The 22,011-nt window shown below is 46.4% G+C and overlaps 4 protein-coding genes across 12 annotated transcripts in view; 2 read left to right on the top strand and 2 right to left on the bottom strand.

Moving 5' to 3' along the window:
• Jupiter (microtubule-associated protein Jupiter) overlaps positions 1-1,719 on the top strand; it is a 30,551-nt gene extending 28,832 nt beyond the window's left edge. For 5 of the 8 annotated variants that reach the window (XM_017143518.3, XM_017143521.3, XM_017143517.3 and 2 more), the window contains one exon: positions 720-1,719. In XM_017143518.3, coding sequence (XP_016999007.1) covers positions 720-859 — 140 coding nt within the window. In that variant the 3' untranslated portion in view covers positions 860-1,719. Of the gene's footprint in view, positions 1-83; positions 495-719 lie in introns of all 8 variants that reach the window. The other 3 variants (XM_017143523.3, XM_070216309.1, XM_017143522.3) reach the window with 3 other exon arrangements.
• A 438-nt stretch (positions 1,720-2,157) lies between these two features.
• LOC108058654 (zinc finger protein 845) lies at positions 2,158-7,269 on the top strand. Its single transcript, XM_017143555.3, has 3 exons — positions 2,158-3,270; positions 3,326-3,779; positions 3,839-7,269. Exons 1-3 carry the CDS (start codon positions 2,513-2,515, stop codon positions 6,356-6,358), a joined length of 3,732 nt encoding a protein of 1,243 aa, XP_016999044.2. The 5' UTR covers positions 2,158-2,512; the 3' UTR covers positions 6,359-7,269.
• A 464-nt stretch (positions 7,270-7,733) lies between these two features.
• On the bottom strand, positions 7,734-17,732 carry wkd (TBC1 domain family member whacked). The gene is made up of 4 exons (XM_044395534.2): positions 17,458-17,732; positions 15,467-15,709; positions 8,689-9,053; positions 7,734-8,624 (listed from the first exon to the last, which is right to left on the bottom strand). Exons 2-4 carry the CDS (start codon positions 15,671-15,673, stop codon positions 8,105-8,107), a joined length of 1,092 nt encoding a protein of 363 aa, XP_044251469.1. The 5' UTR covers positions 15,674-15,709; positions 17,458-17,732; the 3' UTR covers positions 7,734-8,104.
• Positions 17,733-19,062: 1,330 nt separating this feature from the next.
• LOC108065136 (GPI ethanolamine phosphate transferase 1) lies at positions 19,063-21,710 on the bottom strand. 2 transcript variants are annotated; one of them, XM_070217965.1, is made up of 2 exons: positions 20,884-21,710; positions 19,063-20,824 (listed from the first exon to the last, which is right to left on the bottom strand). In XM_070217965.1, exons 1-2 carry the CDS (start codon positions 21,647-21,649, stop codon positions 19,068-19,070), a joined length of 2,523 nt encoding a protein of 840 aa, XP_070074066.1. In that variant the 5' UTR covers positions 21,650-21,710; the 3' UTR covers positions 19,063-19,067. The 2 variants fall into 2 exon arrangements, with proteins under 2 accessions (XP_070074066.1, XP_017008532.2); XM_017153043.3 differs by having other exon boundaries at positions 20,902-21,710.
• Positions 21,711-22,011: the final 301 nt, after the last annotated feature.

The raw sequence follows: 22,011 nt of genomic DNA, 5'->3' as shown, positions 1-22,011 counted from the left end.
AGTACTTGTAGTGTCCTCTAGGATATACTCTCCTCATCCCCGATTCGCCTATCCTCGCTCCTCCTTCTCCGAAATTTGCCCAGCAGCAGCAGGACCAGAAACCAAAGAATCATTCCCAATTGACTTGTGTCCTCCAATCCCGACGCCAACCAGTCCTGTAATCCCACCGGCTGACGGCCTACCCATAGATACTTCTTGCCGAGACAGCGAAATAGGAGACGTTCCCGCTGATAATTATACGTATACAAAGTCCGATCAAGTAGACGAAGCCAGTCAAACCCGCCGTGATTCTGGAAATAATCCCGAAAAGCCTTATTCGCTGAACAAGATGGCTGGTGTGCCGGATTTAAAGGAGCCTTTGGGGCTATGTCCGAATGACATTAAGGAGGAGCATCAGGAGTGCTCCAAACTCGATTCTCGCAATCCGATCACAGGTCTCGGGCTGAACGGAGATGGTGTGGGCGGTCTCAAGCCCAAGAAGCTCAAGATTCGAGGTGGGCGTTTGGTTCTGGTTGCCGCTTCCTAAACCTAAACCTTATTATAAATCCAATCTCACATCCTCGCTAAAAAACCCACAACCCGTCGTTATAAAATAAGTTGCATTTTTAAGTTACAAACATAAGTTGAGGCCAGATAATATTACAATCTTTCGATTTTCTACGAATAAGTTTTCCATTTAATTTTCCAGTTTACTTATACTTATTTTCTTATGTCCACAGAGGGAAACCCTGTCACAGGCGAGGGCTACAAGGCAGGAGCCAACGACTTCCACCAGCGCCAGGAGTCGTCCAATGGCGGCACTCCGGTGATCAACAAGAATCGTATTCCCCCAGGCGGCTACTCGTCGGGACTCTGGTAATGACAACACACGAGTTGCTCAGATCCCAGCACAAGCAATGGAAGAGGAGGAGGAGCGGCCCGTTGGCGGGAAGAGACACCATAAGAAAAACCAACAAAACAGCAAAAAAAAAAACTCATACTACCCATATTATATTACGCATAACCCTACCCGTATCCAAAAGAAAACAGCTCGGAAAATCGAATGGCAGATCGGAGGGATGGCCAACGAATATTTAAGCGAGAGATTATCAATTGCTCAACGATCTGAAGATGCAGGAAACGAGCATCGCTGCTGTACACCCAGACGAGAATTAATCGAACCACATTTAGGCGGCGGCGCACTCTACCTATCACTACCAACTACCAACCACCATACCACAACCACCACCACCACACCCCATTGCAAATCTGTAATTTAAATTCCTTAGTTCGTGTAATAATTCCATGTAACGCGTGTAGCCTGTAGCCCCCACAAAAAATGCCCACGTTGAAGCATCCGATCCCCGTTCCGCGGCACCTGCGAATATGATATGATATTATATGGTACTCCGGTTAGGTGGGACGCCTACAGGAAGAGGGAGCGGGAAACAGGATGCAGGATGCCAGCGGAGGCGGCCGGATGGGGTCCTTCAATCACACTTGGACTTTCGATTTAATTCTAGTTGCATACTACACGCCACATCTATATTTATATTTATACCAACCGCATTCACACGAACACTCACGTAAACACATACATAATAAACATTGTATTACATTACATTAAATGTGTAATTTAAACGGTACGCCTTGCACGTACTAATGTGCACGTACTAATTAAGTGTAAAAATACAAAATTCAAGCGCGAATCTTTGTTCAATAAAAACCTTTCGTACATAATTATGCATTTTGGATTTATTTTGAAATGTTTGGTTGATCATTGATCTGTAAACGGAATTGGGGAATGAATTGATAGTTACGAGCAGTTACTTATAAAATATTGTATTTAGAAGTATTCGTATTAAATCTTGACCGAATTTAAATCCAAATAAACGTAAAAGTTATTAGTTTATTTAAAAAGTCGGTTTACTTAGCTGGGTTATTTGAAACTGATTTATTTGGTTTTTTGTTTCCATAAACCCATGTCCTAAACAGTTACAAATATAATAAAATGGAATACCAATGGTAAATGGCTCTTATTTCAAGTTGATATTGGAAAAACCAATACTAAAAATATTTTCTTTTTCGCGGTCTTCTGTTTAAATCATCGTTGAACTATCGATAGTTACGTTGCTGATTATCGATTTCCACTCACGTAGTCTGGCAACGCTGTATCGCGCCGTCACAGTTTATTCGCGGCCCGTGACCTCGCGACGCCGCAAACAAAATGGCTCTGATTCTTGCAGAATAGAAAAAGTTTTAGTTTTTGCCATATTTTCCGATGCCGTAGTGGGCCAATAGCAGATGCAAACGGACCAAGTGACGCGTGTGCGATTGCAGCGACGGTGAAGATGGAAGCTGGTGTCCGGAATACCTACGAAGAGCCCCACAAAGTGAAAAACCAGGCAGTTGTCTTCTTGGCCAATTTGGCGTAGGATACGAAAACTAGTTCTCACGCACACACGCACTCACACACTGAAGAAGACGCCAGTTGTCGCACAGCACAAAAACCTCTTCTCTTCGCTGGCCAAAAATGGAGGGCATGGATCTGTGGACGTCGATGTTCTCCTCGGATTTCGAGGAGGGTGAGCCGGAGGGCGGGGAGGCGGAGCTGGAGGACGGCGAGCAGTACGGCAATGGCAACGATGATTTCCTCGGCGATTCGGAGATCCTGGATGCGGCAGATGCCATCGATGACCTGTTGGATGGCGAAGACGACGAAAGGGAGGAGGAGGAGGAGGGCGAGGATGAGCACTACGGAAATGTGGCCAAGGGACCCAAGCAACCCGATCCCGATGACGATGCCCTCTTCGACTTCGACATGGAACCCATTGTCAGCATAGCGGAGCCACAGCATCCGGTTTTGGCTCCAGCTGGACCAATGGGCCAGCAATTGCGACCCACCATGCAGCGCCACTCGTTTCCCGGCGCTGTGGGTCGTCCCCGCTTGGGTGCCGGCCCCTCTGTGCGGCCCACCACCTCGCAGATCAATGCCACGGATGAGAACGGAGTGCCCATTAACTACGAGCTGGGCGTGGTCTACATATGCCCCGCCTGCGGCGGAGAGTTCCGGCAGCAGGATCACTGGAAGCGGCACATGAACCACATCCACAAGTACAACACGCTGCGCGGCCTGAACTTCACGCCGCTGGACAAGCTGTATCAGCGCTGCAAGGAGTGCAACAAGCGGATCGCCATGCACAGCCGGGAGAATCTGCTGAAGCACAAGTTCACGCACCTGCCGTTCCGCTGCACCAAGTGCTACATCTGCAAGCGGGAGTACAAATACAGGTACAGGTCATTTACCCAATTAAAGTCTCGTTCTAAATATGATTCTCCCTTGAAGGCAAGATCTAATGGTGCACCTGCGCATGGTCCACTGCGACGAAGTGGTGGCCATGATGCGCGAGGGTTACAATGCTGCGGGACGCAAGACACGAGTTCGGGAATCGCGCACCGAGCAGTTGCAGCGGGAGAAGAGCTTCCGGGAGAATAATGAGTTTGGCGAGGACGATGATCGCATTGAGGTGCGGAACGAGCTGCTCGAACCGGATGGCGATGAGTCTGGCCTCCTGGAGCCTTTGCCCGACAAGGAGGCCAAGAAGAAGCCAACCAGCAATCGAGGAGCAGCCGAACTGTGCGAGGACTACATACACTACATGTGCCCCGACTGCGGCACCGAGTGCGACACCCACGCCCAGTGGAGCCAGCACATCGAGTTCGTCCACGACTATGTCAGCCGGCGGGGACTTAATTTCCGGAGCGTGGACATGCAGATGCAGTGCCTCGAGTGCAAAAAGGTGAGCTGAAGGCATATAAATGGTAGTCCCTTTAACTAATTCCATCTCTTATCTTAAAGATTGTGATGCCCAACACCATCAAATCACTGCGCGCCCACAAGTTTAGCCATTTGTCGCAGCCCGAGTGGCTGCGCTGTAAACTGTGCTACAAGGGATACACGGATCATCAGGAAGTGATCAGGCATCTGCTGCAGCACCACCACATGGACAAGCTGATGTCGGAAGACGCCGAGGAGGAAGATAGTGAAGCTCCAGTGAATATATTGGAGGACGAATGCTTGGAGGACAATGGAAACGGCGAGGGAAATGGCGCCACCTTGGACGAAGACTCGCCCTACTTTGAAGACGCCCCCCGACGCGGCGGTCGCATCAGCAGCGACGACATTTTCGAGCCGCACATCGACTACCTCTGTCCGCAGTGCGGCAAGGAGTTCATGGAGAAGAAGCACTGGCGCACCCATGTCGTAATGGCGCACAGCATGAACGATCTGACCAAGCTGAACTTCGAGATGATCAACGAGCGGCAGCTGAAGTGCACAGCGTGCGACAAGATCATCACCAATGCGTATGGCATCCAGAATGCCCAGCAGCACAGGATCACGCATCTTCCGTTCAAGGCGTACGCCAGGTGTCGCAAGTGCCACAAATCCTACACGGATAGGAAGGGTTTGGTAAAACACCTGGCTACCTATCATCGCGTGGGAGGGCCACAAAAGATGGGAGTAGCTGCGCCACCACTGGATCCCAAATTCGCGCCCTCCAAGAACCCCATTAAGCAGATCGTGACGGTGGCCAATGAAACGTTTGAGATAATCTACCTGGATGACGTTGACCAGGGCAGCATGGAGGAGGAAAATGACTTTGGCGAGCAGATGCAGGCGGACGAGGAGGACTTCCCCATTGCACCGCCTCCACCACCGCCAGCGCCGCCGACGCAAAGTAACCATCTACGCTACAAGTGCGCCCACTGCGCCTCCCTCTTCCCCACGCAGGCGGCCGTGCGGACTCACCTCGTCGAGACCCGCTGCCGAAAGATAACGCTCAAGAGGCGGCGACAGACAATGATGCACTCACGAGCAGCGGACCCATCTGTTCCCACCGTGGAGCAGAACTACATCTTCCTGTGCCCCTCCTGCGGCCAGGAGTACAAGACCCAGTTCGAGTGGCGCCGTCACATCAACGAGGTGCACAACTTTGACAAGCGCCAGTACCTAAACATGCGGCAGCTGGACAAGTTTCGCTACCAGTGCACCCAGTGCAAGGACATTGTGTGCAATTCGAAGCTGAAGGGCTTGCAGGACCATCACTTCCGCCATCTGCCCTACCGACTGTATTTGAAGTGCCTGATCTGCGGCACCTGCTACAATCACAAGCCGAACATAGCTGCACATTTGAGGGCCCGCCACAGCATCTACGACCGGGAGACGCCGGTGATGATTACCAAACCGAAGTATACATATAGCCGCTACAAGGATAACAGTAGGGAGAAGCCCAGGTTGCCCTCTCCTCCACCGGCAGCGCCTTCTCCGCCGGGCTGCTCCTCATCTGCTGCCTCTGCGGCCAGCAGTCGTTCCCTGAAACCCCAGCCTGGCGGCCTACCCACTCGACCCGCTGGTCTAAACACGCTGGAGGACAGCATTTCGTACCACAATGCCGTGGACTTGGACTTCATCACGTACTTCTGCCCCAAGTGCAATCAGAACTTCGACTCGCATGCCTTCTGGCGCAAGCACATCGTGGAGCAGCACAACTTTAACAGCCGCGAGGGCCTCAACTTCCGGCAGATCGACAACCATCACTACCTGTGCCTGGAGTGCTACAAGCGGGTGACAGTGACCCACACCAAGGGCGCCATCGGCCAGCTGCAGTCGCACAAGTTCCGCCATCTGCCGCACCGATCCTTCAAGTGCTTGACCTGCGACGGCGAGTTTGTGCGCAAGCAAATGTTCTTCAAGCACCTGAATCGCGACACCAATCGATGCGACAACCGCCCGCAGCGGGATTTGGATGACGAGGAGGCCGAGCAGGAGGGGCAGCTGAGCTCCATCTACCACCTGGCGTGTCCGCAGTGTGGTGACAACTTCACAACCAACAGCAAGAAGCAGTGGCGCGAGCACATCAACGATTACCACGGTCTCACCAAGCTGGAACTTTTGCACATGAGCAAGGTGGGCGAGGAGCTTTATCGGTGCCAGGACTGTGACGAGGAGTTGCAGACAAATCGCCAGTGGGTGCTGCAGTTCCATCGATTCCAGCACCTGCCCCACGCGGCCTACATCCGTTGCAAACTGTGCAAGCAGGGCAGTGAGGCGGGCTCAGCAACGGCGGGGGAGTTGCACAGCCTTCGTGAGCTGCAGCAGCACCTCCGTAAGCACCATCCTGTGGTGGGAGAAAACGAGATGATACTGCTCCGAGAACAAATCGCCATTGAGGAAAAGGAGCAGGAGGAGGCCACGGAACTGCCTGCAGACGGGGAAAACCAGGCCGCCGAGGATTCAGGACCCTATATGCCGTTGCCGCCGCATTTATTGGACGATGGCGATGACGTGGAATTCGAGGACCAGTATCTGCTCGGTTAAAAATTGGAATCATACGAATTTTTCCGATTTATTCGACAAAATATCCTAGGGGCAGAATGTAATCTCTTCACAATACCAAGCATTTTCGTCTTAAATAAGGAGCTTATATTGGTTTGGAATCTCAATGCCATTCAAAAATGGGTTTGAAAATTAGTATTAATTCTGTCATTTCAAACATTTTTAGGGAGAAACTTAAGTGTCATTTCTTTTACTAGTGTATAACTTTTAAATAATTTCTCGAAGTGAAATTGTAAAAAAAACATGTGTCACGGCAGCTAACGCATAATTGTACATTTTAAACTAATTTTCCGAATTCGATTTGTAGAAATATTCAAACATAGACATTTAAAATCTACTGGTCATATATATAAAACTATAAATTCAAAAATAATCACATTTGTCTACCGTTTCCCAAAAAATAGTGCCAAAATACAAATCGAATTCGCTTTAAAATTTTCAAAGTGACAATAGATGACGTCTTTTGCTGTTCTTTTAAATCTCCCGTAGTCTGCAAATATTTATTTAATATCTATTTATTTAAAAGACGAAAATTCTGTGAATTCAACATAGATTACGTTTTGCCACTAGATAACGCAGTTTTTTTTTATCATACAAATCGACCTAATACACTTTCACAACACCTGTACTTCCAGTGGTGGGCCGAAACAGATAGTCGCCCTTAACGGCTTCCCTTTCATGAGATTAAGTAAAGTATTCTTACTATTTACCCATAGACAGCCTATTTCCTAGATTGGACCTTTAGCTATAGTTTATCTCTAGGCTACCCTTTTAATTACTAGCTGTAAGTACTCAAGCTATTTATTTCCCAGTCTAATCTCAATTAATACTAACTGATATTATCGAAATTATAATACAAAAATTATAAATATATGTTTACGATTTCAGTTGTATACTTTCGACCCGACTTTGTGGCTAATCTGGAATTAGTCACAAAAGAAAGTTGGTCTCTGCACGTGAGCTGCTACGCCTCTGTTTAATTAATGTTAATAAATAAGACATTTAATTCTACATCAACTCCAAATTGTTTTTTTTTGGATGGGTGTCAATTATTTATGCTAAATGAAAACACTTTTTGTTTGTTAATATTTCGGTATATTTTGTTTTATTAGTATTAAAGTTTACTATTACTTTTGCCTAAAAAACCAGTCACAAAACTGGTCTCCAAACTCTTTAGGCTCGTAACGCATTATCGTAGGTAAATATCAACATTTTCGTCTCAGAGTGAATACGGATAAAGTAGTACAAATTTCAAACTATAAAATCCTCCAGTCCTTGTGTCAGCTGCCTTAGGGTGGTGATGATAATCATACGATATGTTCGGGATCCTCAACTCAACTCAACGCTAACGCTAAAGTTTGTAATGTTACACGATAATAATAAATATGTAATAAATACTTTTGAAAAGCATAAACAAATTGCACGCTCGTAATAATTGCCACTAAATGAATAATACGAAAACAAATACCGATACAAGTCCAGCCCGAATGTGCTCCACAAAAGAATTGTCTTAAAATTAGGCAAAATGATTGCATGGAATGATGTCTCCGTAATTGACTGACCAACTGACTGAACCAGTTCGCGGTCACTCTACTTCTCTCCCATCCACTTTGTGCACGACCTGCCTCCTATTCGACTTTAAACGTACAAATCTTATGCAACTATGCATGGGTTGTGTGGTTTGTGTGTTTAGTAACAATTTGTTGAAGTAGTAGTAGTTGCGATCCCTCACAGCGTTGGCATGTTGCGTCGATGTCCGTTGCTGGAACCGCTGGACTCCGCCTCCTGCTGCGCCTTCTGTTTGGCCCTGCGGGCCTTCTGGCGCGTGTGCTCGATCTGGAAGTCCTCGACGCGCAGATTGAGTCGCATCATATTGTTGATGATGAACTCCTCCTCCACGATGTGCTCTTCGGGCGACCGCAGAACGGCCAATGTTTCGCAGAGGCCAGTGCATGTTTTTCGCACTTTGTGCCGGCTGAGCGAAGCTCCAATTATGACCAGGGCCACCTTGAAGATAACCCGGATGCCTTCGGCTAGGAAGCAGTCCCACACGCGCAGCAACGTCTCCCAGGGCAGAGTGCGCGTCATGGCGCACAGGAACCAGTCGGTCATGTAGAGCAGCGGCTCCACTTTGTGCTTTTGCAAGTGCCGGTAGACGGGCGGGCACGTCTTCTTTAGCAGACCCTCCAGGATGCCGGCATCGTTCTGAATCACCTCCAAGCCGGGTATGAAATAGTCCTGCAGGTAACTGTGAAAATCAACCAGATAAATATAGTTATAAAAAGCTCATTATTTAGGAAATATTTACTTACACATCGCACACGCTGACGAATACCCAAAAGGCATCCTCCGCCGGCAGGTGCATCAATAGGAAAGCGGCTATCGGTGCCTGCGCCTGGCAGAATCCCACTTTGGGATTGTATATCGAGTAAGCCTTTAGCACATTAAAGAGTTCGATCTGTCCGACCTTCTGCTCGTCGAGAAACATTTCGTGGAACGGAAACTGGCGATGCTTGTCCTTTTTGATTTCTTCGATGGTCGTCGGATGTCCGGGCTTTTCCAGCAGCTCTTGATAAACATTGGGGTTCTTTTTCTTCAGCAAATACGCCCCCGATAAATAGAACCAGGCCTTCGGCCGCACCGACTTGGGTATACCCTTGCGACAGCGATCTCGGATCTGCATGGAAAAGAATATTTGTTAGTCATCCATTTAATAAAACGAAAAGTATTAAAAAATCTAATTTGCTAGATGAATATTACGGGCAATTGCTTTTAACTTAAAACTTAACTTAACATCCATGTCCCATGTTCCATGTTCCATGTTCCATGTTCCATGTTCCATGTTCCATGTTCCATGAGCCATGTTCCATGTTCCATGTTCCATGTTCCATGTTCCATGTTCCATGTTCCATGTGCCATGTTCCATGTGCCATGTGCCATGTTCCATGTTCCATGTGCCATGTGCCATGTGCCATGTTCCATGTTCCATGTGCCATGTTCCATGAGCCATGTTCCATGTGCCATGTTCCATGTGCCATGTTCCATGTGCCATGTTCCATGTTCCATGTTCCATGTTCCATGTGCCATGTGCCATGTGCCATGTTCCATGTTCCATGTTCCATGTTCCATGTTCCATGTTCCATGTTCCATGTTCCATGTTCCATGTTCCATGTGCCATGTTCTATGTTCCATGTGCCATGTTCCATGTGCCATGTTCCATGTTCCATGTGCCATGTTCCATGAGCCATGTTCCATGTGCCATGTTCCATGTGCCATGTTCCATGTGCCATGTTCCATGTGCCATGTTCCATGTGCCATGTGCCATGTTCCATGTTCCATGTGCCATGTTCCATGAGCCATGTTCCATGTTCCATGTGCCATGTTCCATGTGCCATGTTGCATGTTCCATGTTGCATGTTCCATGTTCCATGTTCCATGTTCCATGTTCCATGTGCCATGTTCCATGTGCCATGTGCCATGTTCCATGTGCCATGTGCCATGTTCCATGTTCCATGTTCCATGTTCCATGTTCCATGTTCCATGTTCCATGTTCCATGTTCCATGTGCCATGTTCCATGTTCCATGTGCCATGTTCCATGTTCCATGTTCCATGTGCCATGTTCCATGTGCCATGTTCCATGTGCCATGTTCCATGTTCCATGTGCCATGTTCCATGTGCCATGTTCCATGTGCCATGTTCCATGTGCCATGTTCCATGTTCCATGTGCCATGTTCCATGTGCCATGTGCCATGTGCCATGTTCCATGTTCCATGTTCCATGTTCCATGTGCCATGTTCCATGTGCCATGTGCCATGTGCCATGTGCCATGTTCCATGTGCCATGTTCCATGTGCCATGTTCCATGTTCCATGTTCCATGTTCCATGTGCCATGTTCCATGTGCCATGTTCCATGTTCCATGTGCCATGTTCCATGAGCCATGTTCCATGTGCCATGTTCCATGTGCCATGTTCCATGTGCCATGTTCCATGTGCCATGTTCCATGTGCCATGTGCCATGTTCCATGTGCCATGTTCCATGTGCCATGTTCCATGTTCCATGAGCCATGTTCCATGTGCCATGTTCCATGTGCCATGTTCCATGTGCCATGTGCCATGTTCCATGTTCCATGTGCCATGTTCCATGAGCCATGTTCCATGTTCCATGTTCCATGTGCCATGTGCCATGTGCCATGTGCCATGTGCCATGTTCCATGTTCCATGTTCCATGTTCCATGTGCCATGAGCCATGTTCCATGTTCCATGTGCCATGTTCCATGTGCCATGTTGCATGTTCCATGTTGCATGTTCCATGTTCCATGTTCCATGTGCCATGTTCCATGTGCCATGTGCCATGTTCCATGTGCCATGTGCCATGTTCCATGTTCATTTTCCATGTTCCATGTTCCATGTGCCATGTTCCATGTTCCATGTGCCATGTTCCATGTTCCATGTTCCATGTTCCATGTTCCATGTGCCATGTTCCATGTTCCATGTGCCATGTTCCATGTTCCATGTTCCATGTGCCATGTTCCATGTGCCATGTGCCATGTTCCATGTTCCATGTTCCATGTTCCATGTTCCATGTTCCATGTTCTATGTTCCATGTGCCATGTTCCATGTGCCATGTTCCATGTTCCATGTGCCATGTTCCATGAGCCATGTTCCATGTGCCATGTTCCATGTGCCATGTTCCATGTGCCATGTTCCATGTGCCATGTTCCATGTGCCATGTGCCATGTTCCATGTGCCATGTTCCATGTGCCATGTTCCATGTTCCATGAGCCATGTTCCATGTGCCATGTTCCATGTGCCATGTTCCATGTGCCATGTGCCATGTTCCATGTTCCATGTTCCATGTGCCATGTGCCATGTGCCATGTTCCATGTTCCATGTTCCATGTTCCATGTGCCATGAGCCATGTTCCATGTTCCATGTGCCATGTTCCATGTGCCATGTTGCATGTTCCATGTTGCATGTTCCATGTTCCATGTTCCATGTGCCATGTTCCATGTGCCATGTGCCATGTTCCATGTGCCATGTTCCATGTGCCATGTGCCATGTTCCATGTGCCATGTGCCATGTTCCATGTTCCATGTTCCATGTTCCATGTTCCATGTGCCATGTTCCATGTGCCATGTTCCATGTGCCATGTGCCATGTTCCATGTTCCATGTTCATTTTCCATGTTCCATGTTCCATGTGCCATGTTCCATGTGCCATGTTCCATGTGCCATGTGCCATGTTCCATGTTCCATGTGCCATGTTCCATGTGCCATGTTCCATGTTCCATGTGCCATGTTCCATGAGCCATGTTCCATGTGCCATGTTCCATGTGCCATGTTCCATGTGCCATGTTCCATGAGCCATGTTCCATGTGCCATGTTCCATGTGCCATGTTCCATGTGCCATGTTCCGTGAGCCATGTTCCATGTGCCATGTTCCATGTGCCATGTTCCATGTGCCATGTTCCATGTGCCATGTTCCATGTGCCATGTTCCATGTTCCATGTTCCATGTTCCATGTGCCATGTTCCATGTGCCATGTTCCATGTTCCATGTGCCATGTTCCATGTGCCATGTTCCATGTGCCATGTTCCATGTGCCATGTTCCATGTGCCATGTTCCATGTGCCATGTGCCATGTTCCATGTGCCATGTTCCATGTGCCATGTTCCATGTTCCATGAGCCATGTTCCATGTGCCATGTTCCATGTGCCATGTTCCATGTGCCATGTGCCATGTTCCATGTTCCATGTGCCATGTTCCATGAGCCATGTTCCATGTTCCATGTTCCATGTGCCATGTGCCATGTGCCATGTTCCATGTTCCATGTTCCATGTTCCATGTTCCATGTGCCATGAGCCATGTTCCATGTGCCATGTGCCATGTTCCATGTGCCATGTGCCATGTTCCATGTTCATTTTCCATGTTCCATGTTCCATGTGCCATGTTCCATGTTCCATGTGCCATGTTCCATGTTCCATGTTCCATGTTCCATGTTCCATGTTCCATGTTCCATGTTCCATGTGCCATGTTCCATGTTCCATGAGCCATGTTCCATGTTCCATGTTCCATGTGCCATGTGCCATGTGCCATGTTCCATGTGCCATGTGCCATGTGCCATGTTCCATGTTCCATGTTCCATGTTCCATGTTCCATGTTCCATGTTCCATGTTCCATGTTCTATGTTCCATGTGCCATGTTCCATGTGCCATGTTCCATGTTCCATGTGCCATGTTCCATGAGCCATGTTCCATGTGCCATGTTCCATGTGCCATGTTCCATGTGCCATGTTCCATGTGCCATGTTCCATGTGCCATGTTCCATGTGCCATGTGCCATGTTCCATGTGCCATGTTCCATGTGCCATGTTCCATGTTCCATGAGCCATGTTCCATGTGCCATGTTCCATGTGCCATGTTCCATGTGCCATGTGCCATGTTCCATGTTCCATGTGCCATGTTCCATGAGCCATGTTCCATGTTCCATGTTCCATGTGCCATGTGCCATGTGCCATGTTCCATGTTCCATGTTCCATGTTCCATGTGCCATGAGCCATGTTCCATGTTCCATGTGCCATGTTCCATGTGCCATGTTGCATGTTCCATGTTGCATGTTCCATGTTCCATGTTCCATGTTCCATGTGCCATGTGCCATGTTCCATGTGCCATGTGCCATGTTCCATGTTCATTTTCCATGTTCCATGTTCCATGTGCCATGTTCCATGTTCCATGTGCCATGTTCCATGTTCCATGTTCCATGTTCCATGTTCCATGTTCCATGTTCCATGTGCCATGTTCCATGTTCCATGTGCCATGTTCCATGTTCCATGTTCCATGTTCCATGTTCCATGTTCCATGTTCCATGTGCCATGTTCCATGTTCCATGTGCCATGTTCCATGTTCCATGTTCCATGTGCCATGTTCCATGTGCCATGTTCCATGTTCCATGTGCCATGTGCCATGTGCCATGTTCCATGTTCCATGTTCCATGTTCCATGTGCCATGAGCCATGTTCCATGTTCCATGTGCCATGTTCCATGTGCCATGTTGCATGTTCCATGTTGCATGTTCCATGTTCCATGTTCCATGTTCCATGTGCCATGTGCCATGTTCCATGTTCCATGTGCCATGTTCCATGAGCCATGTTCCATGTTCCATGTTCCATGTGCCATGTGCCATGTGCCATGTTCCATGTTCCATGTTCCATGTTCCATGTGCCATGAGCCATGTTCCATGTTCCATGTGCCATGTTCCATGTGCCATGTTGCATGTTCCATGTTGCATGTTCCATGTTCCATGTTCCATGTTCCATGTGCCATGTGCCATGTTCCATGTGCCATGTGCCATGTTCCATGTTCATTTTCCATGTTCCATGTTCCATGTGCCATGTTCCATGTTCCATGTGCCATGTTCCATGTTCCATGTTCCATGTTCCATGTTCCATGTTCCATGTTCCATGTTCCATGTGCCATGTTCCATGTTCCATGTGCCATGTTCCATGTTCCATGTTCCATGTGCCATGTTCCATGTGCCATGTTCCATGTGCCATGTGCCATGTTCCATGTGCCATGTTCCATGTGCCATGTTCCATGTTCCATGTGCCATGTTCCATGTTCCATGTTCCATGTGCCATGTTCCATGTGCCATGTTCCATGTGCCATGTGCCATGTTCCATGTGCCATGTTCCATGTGCCATGTTCCATGTTCCATGTGCCATGTTCCATGTGCCATGTTCCATGTTCCATGTGCCATGTTCCATGAGCCATGTTCCATGTGCCATGTTCCATGTGCCATGTTCCATGTGCCATGTGCCATGTTCCATGTGCCATGTTCCATGTTCCATGTTCCATGTTCCATGTGCCATGTTCCATGTGCCATGTTCCATGTGCCATGTTCCATGTTCCATGTGCCATGTTCCATGTTCCATGTGCCATGTTCCATGTTCCATGTTCCATGTGCCATATGCCATGTTCCATGTTCCATGTGCCATGTTCCATGTTCCATGTGCCATGTGCCATGTTCCATGTTCCATGTTCCATGTGCCATGTGCCATGTTCCATGTTCCATGTGCCATGTGCCATGTGCCATGTGCCATGTTCCATGTTCCATGTTCCATGTGCCATGTTCCATGTGCCATGTTCCATGTGCCATGTTCCATGTTCCATGTGCCATGTTCCATGTTCCATGTGCCATGTTCCATGTTCCATGTGCCATGTGCCATGTTCCATGTGCCATGTTCCATGAGCCATGTTCCATGTTCCATGTTCCATGTGCCATGTGCCATGTGCCATGTTCCATGTTCCATGTTCCATGTGCCATGTGCCATGTGCCATGTTCCATGTTCCATGTTCCATGTTCCATGTTCCATGTTCCATGTTCTATGTTCCATGTGCCATGTTCCATGTGCCATGTTCCATGTTCCATGTGCCATGTTCCATGAGCCATGTTCCATGTGCCATGTTCCATGTGCCATGTTCCATGTGCCATGTTCCATGTGCCATGTTCCATGTGCCATGTTCCATGTGCCATGTTCCATGTGCCATGTTCCATGTGCCATGTTCCATGTGCCATGTTCCATGTGCCATGTTCCATGTGCCATGTGCCATGTTCCATGTGCCATGAGCCATGTTCCATGTGCCATGTTCCATGTGCCATGTTCCATGTGCCATGTGCCATGTTCCATGTTCCATGTGCCATGTTCCATGAGCCATGTTCCATGTTCCATGTTCCATGTGCCATGTGCCATGTGCCATGTTCCATGTTCCATGTGCCATGTGCCATGTGCCATGTGCCATGTTCCATGTTCCATGTTCCATGTTCCATGTTCCATGTGCCATGTTCTATGTTCCATGTGCCATGTTCCATGTTCCATGTGCCATGTGCCATGTTCCATGTGCCATATTCCATGTTCCATGTTCCACGTTCCATGTGCCATGTGGAAAAAAATAATCATTATTTTCGGTCCCTGGTTTTAAGAGCCCCAAACTGAATACTAGGTATGTTTATTTCGTATTTACAGATTTAATTCGCATGAAAATACGCTCACTATTCCTTAAATGGATAATTGAGAATTTCTTAGAATTGCTCTCACCTTTTTGTAGTTTTTTGACATGTAAATGGACCAGTTGTCGATCATGTAGAGCCACTTTTTCTCCCGTGCGATGATCTGTGCCTTGGACAGCGGCTCCTTGGGTTTGTCGGAACGCTGGAATCCACCGTAGAAGCCATTTCGGTCCGGGCAGCTGGAGACGGTGGAGCAGAGGGAGATGGTGTCCAGGGATCGCGGTGCCGTGGCCATCGCCAAAGCCAGCTCTCCGGGGCAGGCAGCAGTGAACTGAAAGCACAAATCGTTAGACGATCATCAGTACGCCCACTAACAGCACCCACTAATTGTGTATGCAAATTCCCTGCCACAGAGGTATAGATAAATAGCCGGGGGAGAGCCTCTCCGTACTTGAGTAACAACAAGTGCGCAATTAAGTGCACTACTTCTCTCCCTCGTTGGGGGAATTAATAATTTTTTGATGCCCCACATTATTTTTTCGGCAATCTCGACGCGTTATCGCTATCAGTACGTTAAATTAGGCTATTTCGGGGAGATAACTACTAATTGACCATGAAATATGATGTGCCCAGGTTCAAACCTGATCTTCATGGAGCAGTTCCAATTGGCTGAGGCTGCAGCTCAGCTGCGAAAAATACAGAAAAGGCATTGTCCACCAACTGAGCGGAAATCTAATTCGTTCACTTGGTAGTATTACAGCCAAGAGGGTCGTAAACAGCTGTTGATTGGTCCCTAATCGGACATAATCGCTGGAACGCGGTAATTACTCATCAGGCGACGGAATGGGACAGTGAAAGTACTTGATTCCACTCGATTCTCCCATGCCTAATGACAGTGGGACACGGGCTGCCGCCGGTGGCACTTCCATTTCCATTTCCACATGCATCGCCGGATGCTCGAGTTGGCTTGATGAGCAGCTCACTTCACCTCGGAGGCAGCCACAAAAACAACAGCTAATTGAGGCAACTGTGTCTGCGCCAGAACAAGTGGCTGAATAATTGCAAAAGCAAGACAAAAGAAGCCAGAAATAAGGGCTACCTATTTGAGGAACCGAGACCTGGAATACCCTAATATGGAGTGGATTTCGGAAAGGGTGTTTGGGGAGAACTTGTATCGCGTCTAAGTAATATTTATTTTTAATCAATTCAGTGCATGAAAAATATATAACTAGTTAGTTAATTTAGTAAAATTTTTATTTAAAAAAACTTTTTATCTGAAAATACTTGGTGTATTATTGGGATTATAAAAATACAAGGGTTTTAATGGAAGAATCTATTGTATCTTTCGGGAAAAGGAGCTGGGGTAAAACTTATATCATGTCTAAGTATTATTAATTTTTATTCAGTTCAGTGCACCAAATATATATAACTAGTTAGTTAATTTAATAATAATTTTATTTTAACAAACTTTTTATCTGAAAATACTTGGTGTATTATTGGGATCTTTAAAATACAAGGGTTTTAATGAAAGAATCTAATGAACCTGATCCAAATATTATAAAAATGGGAAATACTTTCCAAAATACATTGATATGAAAATTTTCGTATCGTAAAATTATCATATCCCCTGTATAACAGGGTGTAAAATCAGCCAAAGGGGAAAATCGCGATGCAAAAGCAGTGCACGAAAACGAATGCAATATAGTCTGGTAAAGGCAGCGATATAGCCGACAAATTGCGACCTTCGAGGCCTACCGATCGCGAACGGGAACGAGAACCCTTATCGGCCCCGCAGCGCCGAGTGATATAAAGCAAGATCGCAAACCTCGGCGGCGGCGCGTCACCTCAGTGGGTGGGCGGCTGGCGGTGGGTGGTGTGAGGCGTGTTGGAGACTAAACTATTTTAGCCCATTCATTTCTTAACTGACAATTGGGCTGCCATTTTGCCTACGCGCTCCAAAATGAGTAAAGCAAACTGTCGATGTGTATGTGTGCACAATACAGGGCAATTGTTGTTATTAACAGTGAACCGTTCCTACACCGCCCGCCCCCACATTCACATGTAAACTTTTTGCCTCACCTTTTGCTATGCTGTTCTCGCTGTGGTTGTTGTTGTTGCTGTTGCTCTGCTGGTGTTGTTGCTTCCGTGGAATGCGCAATAGCTGTAACTTATATTTCACGACGGTTTCGGGTTTCTTTTCGATTGAACTTTCCAGCACACACTTGCGCCAGCACAAATGTGTTGGATTTTATTGTGAAAACATAATTTCCGCAGAGCTTTTTGTTTATTTTCTATTTTATTTTCTCTCATCACTAGGGCGTATGAGCAATTTTTGGCGTAACGTAACGCAAAACGTAACTGTCAGTTGTACGTAAGTGTCAGTTGTACGTAAGTGTCAGTTGTACGTAACACCGCTCTCCCGCTCTCCCGGAGAGCGAGCTTGGCGATGGCAACGAAGCAACTACTGTGCGCTGATCGATAGTGTTATCGATACTTGGTGGGCTACGAACGAGGTGGCAGCACAGAATGACTTTGTTGACCGCGATTTCTTAAGAATTTACGTGCAAAAAGAATTTGGCGGTCGGCCATGGTTCTCTTGTAATTGAATTTCAAAGTTCCCGGGTTTGCTATAAAAAACAAGGGTGCTTTTCTCATATTTTCAATCAAAGAAATTAAGTTTTAATGAGTTCCTATAAAATTAATATATTGTTTAAATTAGTTCCTATAAAATTATTTAATTGTTTAAATGAGTTCCTATAAAAAAAATTTAGAATTTTTTTAAATTAAAAGTTTTAATGAACACTTTTCCGCACCACCATTGAGGTAAAGTTCCAGGTTTTTTCTTTAATAACCCTTTATGGCCTAGATATCTCTCTGCTGAAGTATTCCCGAATAGGAAGTATTTGAAAGAAGTGCGTTTAAAAAAGAAATTTAAAAAAAGACTGCGCCAAAGGCAAAAAAAATTTAAGAAAAAATCGCGCGATTTTTTCTTAAATTTTTTTTGACTGCGGCGCAGTTTTTTTTGGTCAATAACAAGCTAGTAGTTTTAGCTGAATTAGGGTTGGTGTGTCACTCAGAAAATACAAATTCAATCTTTAAGTTTAGTTTTGGGTGGAAAAGACTAAAAGAAAGGTTAAAATATATAATCCTCCTTGTACCGCGATTTCTTCTGATTATCATAATAAAAATACACATGTTGTCATCCATGGTTATGAGAGTTCTTAAGAACTCGCTGTCCGTCGAGGACCTTTTTACGCGGTTGTGAGGACTAGTTCCCTATAATACCAATTACTCAGATGTTTGGAATTTTAAATTAGTCTTATTTTGACAAAAAAGGAAAAGGGTACATATATACATATATGATTTTTATAGCAAACGTTAGAAAAGCATACTTGTTTTTTATAGCAAACCCGGGAACTTTGAAATTCAATTACAAGAGAACCATGGCCGACCGCCAAATTCTTTTTGCACGTAAATTCTTAAGAAATCGCGGTCCATCGAGGATAATTTTTTCGCGAATTTCGGGGGTGAGCCCGCTAATGTATAGTATTACCGAAGTTTTGAAAACCCGTTACAAAAAGTTTAAAAATTTCCATGTTTAAAAATGTAATGCTATTTTACGAAAAAATAGATTTAAATAGATTTAAAATAACACATTTTATTTATTTGCATTATTATAGTGCAGTAAATCATTCTGGAAGCTGAGACATCCACTTCGACCCCACTTTGTGCTGCGCCAGACGCCACAAAAGCAGCCAGACAAGTGGGAAAATATGGACCACAGCGAACTCTGCGAATCTGCTGAGGATTTCCCTCCAGGGACCCACGCTTGTAACCCTGTGCAAAAGAACCAGCGACATCGAACTGCTCATGAGCAGCAGTCTTACGAAGATTTGGCGCTCTTGCGAAGCAAGATTTCGGTAATTTCCCGCCAGGATACAGAGTACGAGCAGCCAGGGAAGGACCAGCTTCATAATCATAACCAGGCCATAGGTCAGTGTGGAATGTCCAAAACAGGTTTCGTGCAGGATATCCAGGAAGTCATCGAAGGCCGGAAAGCTGCCGATGACGAAGAAGGAGTACCAGCTGTACACCAATATGTAATGCGAGGCTGTCTTGGGTCCAATGCTTTCGTTCCTCTCCAGCTTCATGCGGAGGCCCAACTGCAGTTCCATGGCCAGCATTTGGATGACCACCGATTCGTAAGAGGTGCAGATAAGGGTGTACAGGGTGCTTAGGTTGAAGAACACCAGTTCGCTGGCCTGCAGATTGCGTCGCTGCCAGAGGACTACGTAGCCAAAATAGATCCAGGACAACATGTACGTGATCCCGGGAAGGGATCTAATCATGATGTATTCCAGGGCAACCAGGAGAACGAGTATGTTGCTCAGCCAGGTGACGAGATTGAGGTACACTCCACAGGCCAAGGGACGTAGAAGAGTCAGCAGGATACTAAAGATGAGAGCTCCGGGCTGCGAGCAACCCAGTGATTCCGGAAACACAGATATACCAGTGAGTCCAAGGAGCAGCAGTAGCCACAGGTAGAACTGCATTCCCCGTTTCCGGAAGGCTTCTCTGTTGTTAAAGCCAGCGAATCCCAAGTAGCCCACTGCCAAAACGTAGCGTCTGAAGAAGCCACCCAAACAAATCAGTGTTAGTAAGGCGGTGGAAATCAAGCTCTTCAGGATCACTATTTTCGGTCTCTGGGAAACAATCTTGAGGGTCACCTTCCAGTAGAGCGAAGGCATTAGAAGGATTGCCTGCACCAGCAGAGGAATCCTTTCGAGCAGCATGAAAATCACCAGCAGACCCGTCAGCAATCGATGAAATCCTCTGAAGAAAACCAATCGCCTGGAGGAGGTTACCTCCTGGATTTCCATTTGGTTTCTACTCTTTCTTCCATCCAACAGAAGGCAGCGCAGGCAATATAGCCAAGCGATTTCAGCCAAGCTCACTGCTATAACCAAGATTTTCCTATAGTAATCCTTAAAGTAGTCCATTGCCTTTACCAGCACGGGCATAAAGTTGCAGCTATATTCCAAGAGAGCCTTGAAACGGTGCTGCTTCTGGAGACCCAACGAGTTCTTCAGGAAGCTGTCCATCATCTGAAAGTTAAGCCAGAAGGCCGGAATCCGTTTGGGATGGTGCTCCCTCAGCCGGCGAGCTTGGAGCAGCAGCTGCTTGGCATTGGTCAACATGGCATTGGCCTCGTAGCGCAGACTGGCGTTCAGCATCCCCTTGGGCAACATTCCACGGCTGTTGATTGGTGGTGGAATTCCCAGCAAGGCACTCATAAGAGCTGTCAGGTGCGGAGGATTAAGGACATGCAGGGGCAACCTGTAACCTGTATCATTCGCCGGAAAGCTGCGTCCTGGCATGGATTTAATATGAGCCACTCCGGATCCCCAGAGGAAGAAAGGCGATTCAACTGCCAGGCTGCAATCGTCTGTAAGGAAATATTTAAGAATTAAGTTAAGGTAGAATTGTGTATGACCTATAAAGTACCTTGGATTGATTTCTTACTTTGCATTTGTGGATCGCCAAGACTGGAAGTAAACAAGTAAGCCGTTCTTCGATCGGGAAAGGTTTTCTCAAAGCGCTTGTAGAGCTTAAAAACATTTTCTTGAATCCGTTGAAGACTTTCGCAAGATGGTTCCACGCCGGTCATATGAACAAAGAAGATGACTTCAGTGGAATTTAGCAACTGATGTGACCAAAGAGACAAAAACCTTTCAACTGATTGACATACGTGATCTTCCAGCTCGGAGCAGGATTTAGTAACGCCTGCATCAAATGTTTCGAACTCCATTGGCATGGGTCTGTAGATCTTGGGAAATCGTAATAGTAGCTCCGTTGTGGACCAAGCAAAACTTAGGTTAGCCCGATCAAATATAGAGTCAATAGGGGCTGGTTTTCGTATCCATCCTCTAACCACCCTGGCCGCATCCTCATTAATGCCGGAAAACAGGGAAATAAACGGGGACATCGGGTGGTATGTGGTCGTCTCCGGACGACTAATCCCCACCAGACCCTGATGCAAAAAGAGATCCCTTAGCAGTGGCACGTTCCTGCACCGGTTGGCCAAGAAGGTCTGAGCGGACAGGCCGTCCCGCACAAAAACTACCAGGCGATCGGCCGGCGGAGGCTCCTTCAAAGGCTCCACTTTCTGCGGTTCCAAGCTGCCCGAAGATGACGATCGTAGGTAAATGAACACCACTGATAGCAGCAGAAGCAGCTGAAACAGCGCCAAACTCTTATAAGAATCCAACATTATTATTATAAGTATTGAAATTCATTTAAAGTTCTCAACAATTTCTTTTAACACTTTATAAAGCCTGCTTTGATAAACAAAAAATGAATGTAATTCTGTCAATTTAAAAAAGTTTCAATAATATAAGCGCAACCTAAAAAAATGTGTTGCTAAATATTATAATTTTGACATAACATCACTATTTATTAAAAAAAAAATTTTTTAAGAATTATGTTTTTATGTTTTATTTCCAATTTATTGAGTTTTATTACGAACTCTACGCGGTATGGCATTTATTAACTTTGTTTTGGAAACAATACTGATATTTTTTGGAGGAAAGTTAGAGTTACTGAATTATGATCCGCTTTCAGGGTCTCTAAAAA

The sequence above is a fragment of the Drosophila takahashii genome, chromosome 3R, assembly GCF_030179915.1.
Source record: "Drosophila takahashii strain IR98-3 E-12201 chromosome 3R, DtakHiC1v2, whole genome shotgun sequence".
NCBI classification, from domain to species: Eukaryota; Metazoa; Arthropoda; class Insecta; order Diptera; family Drosophilidae; genus Drosophila; species Drosophila takahashii.
This window is presented reverse-complemented; position numbering and strand designations above follow the sequence as displayed.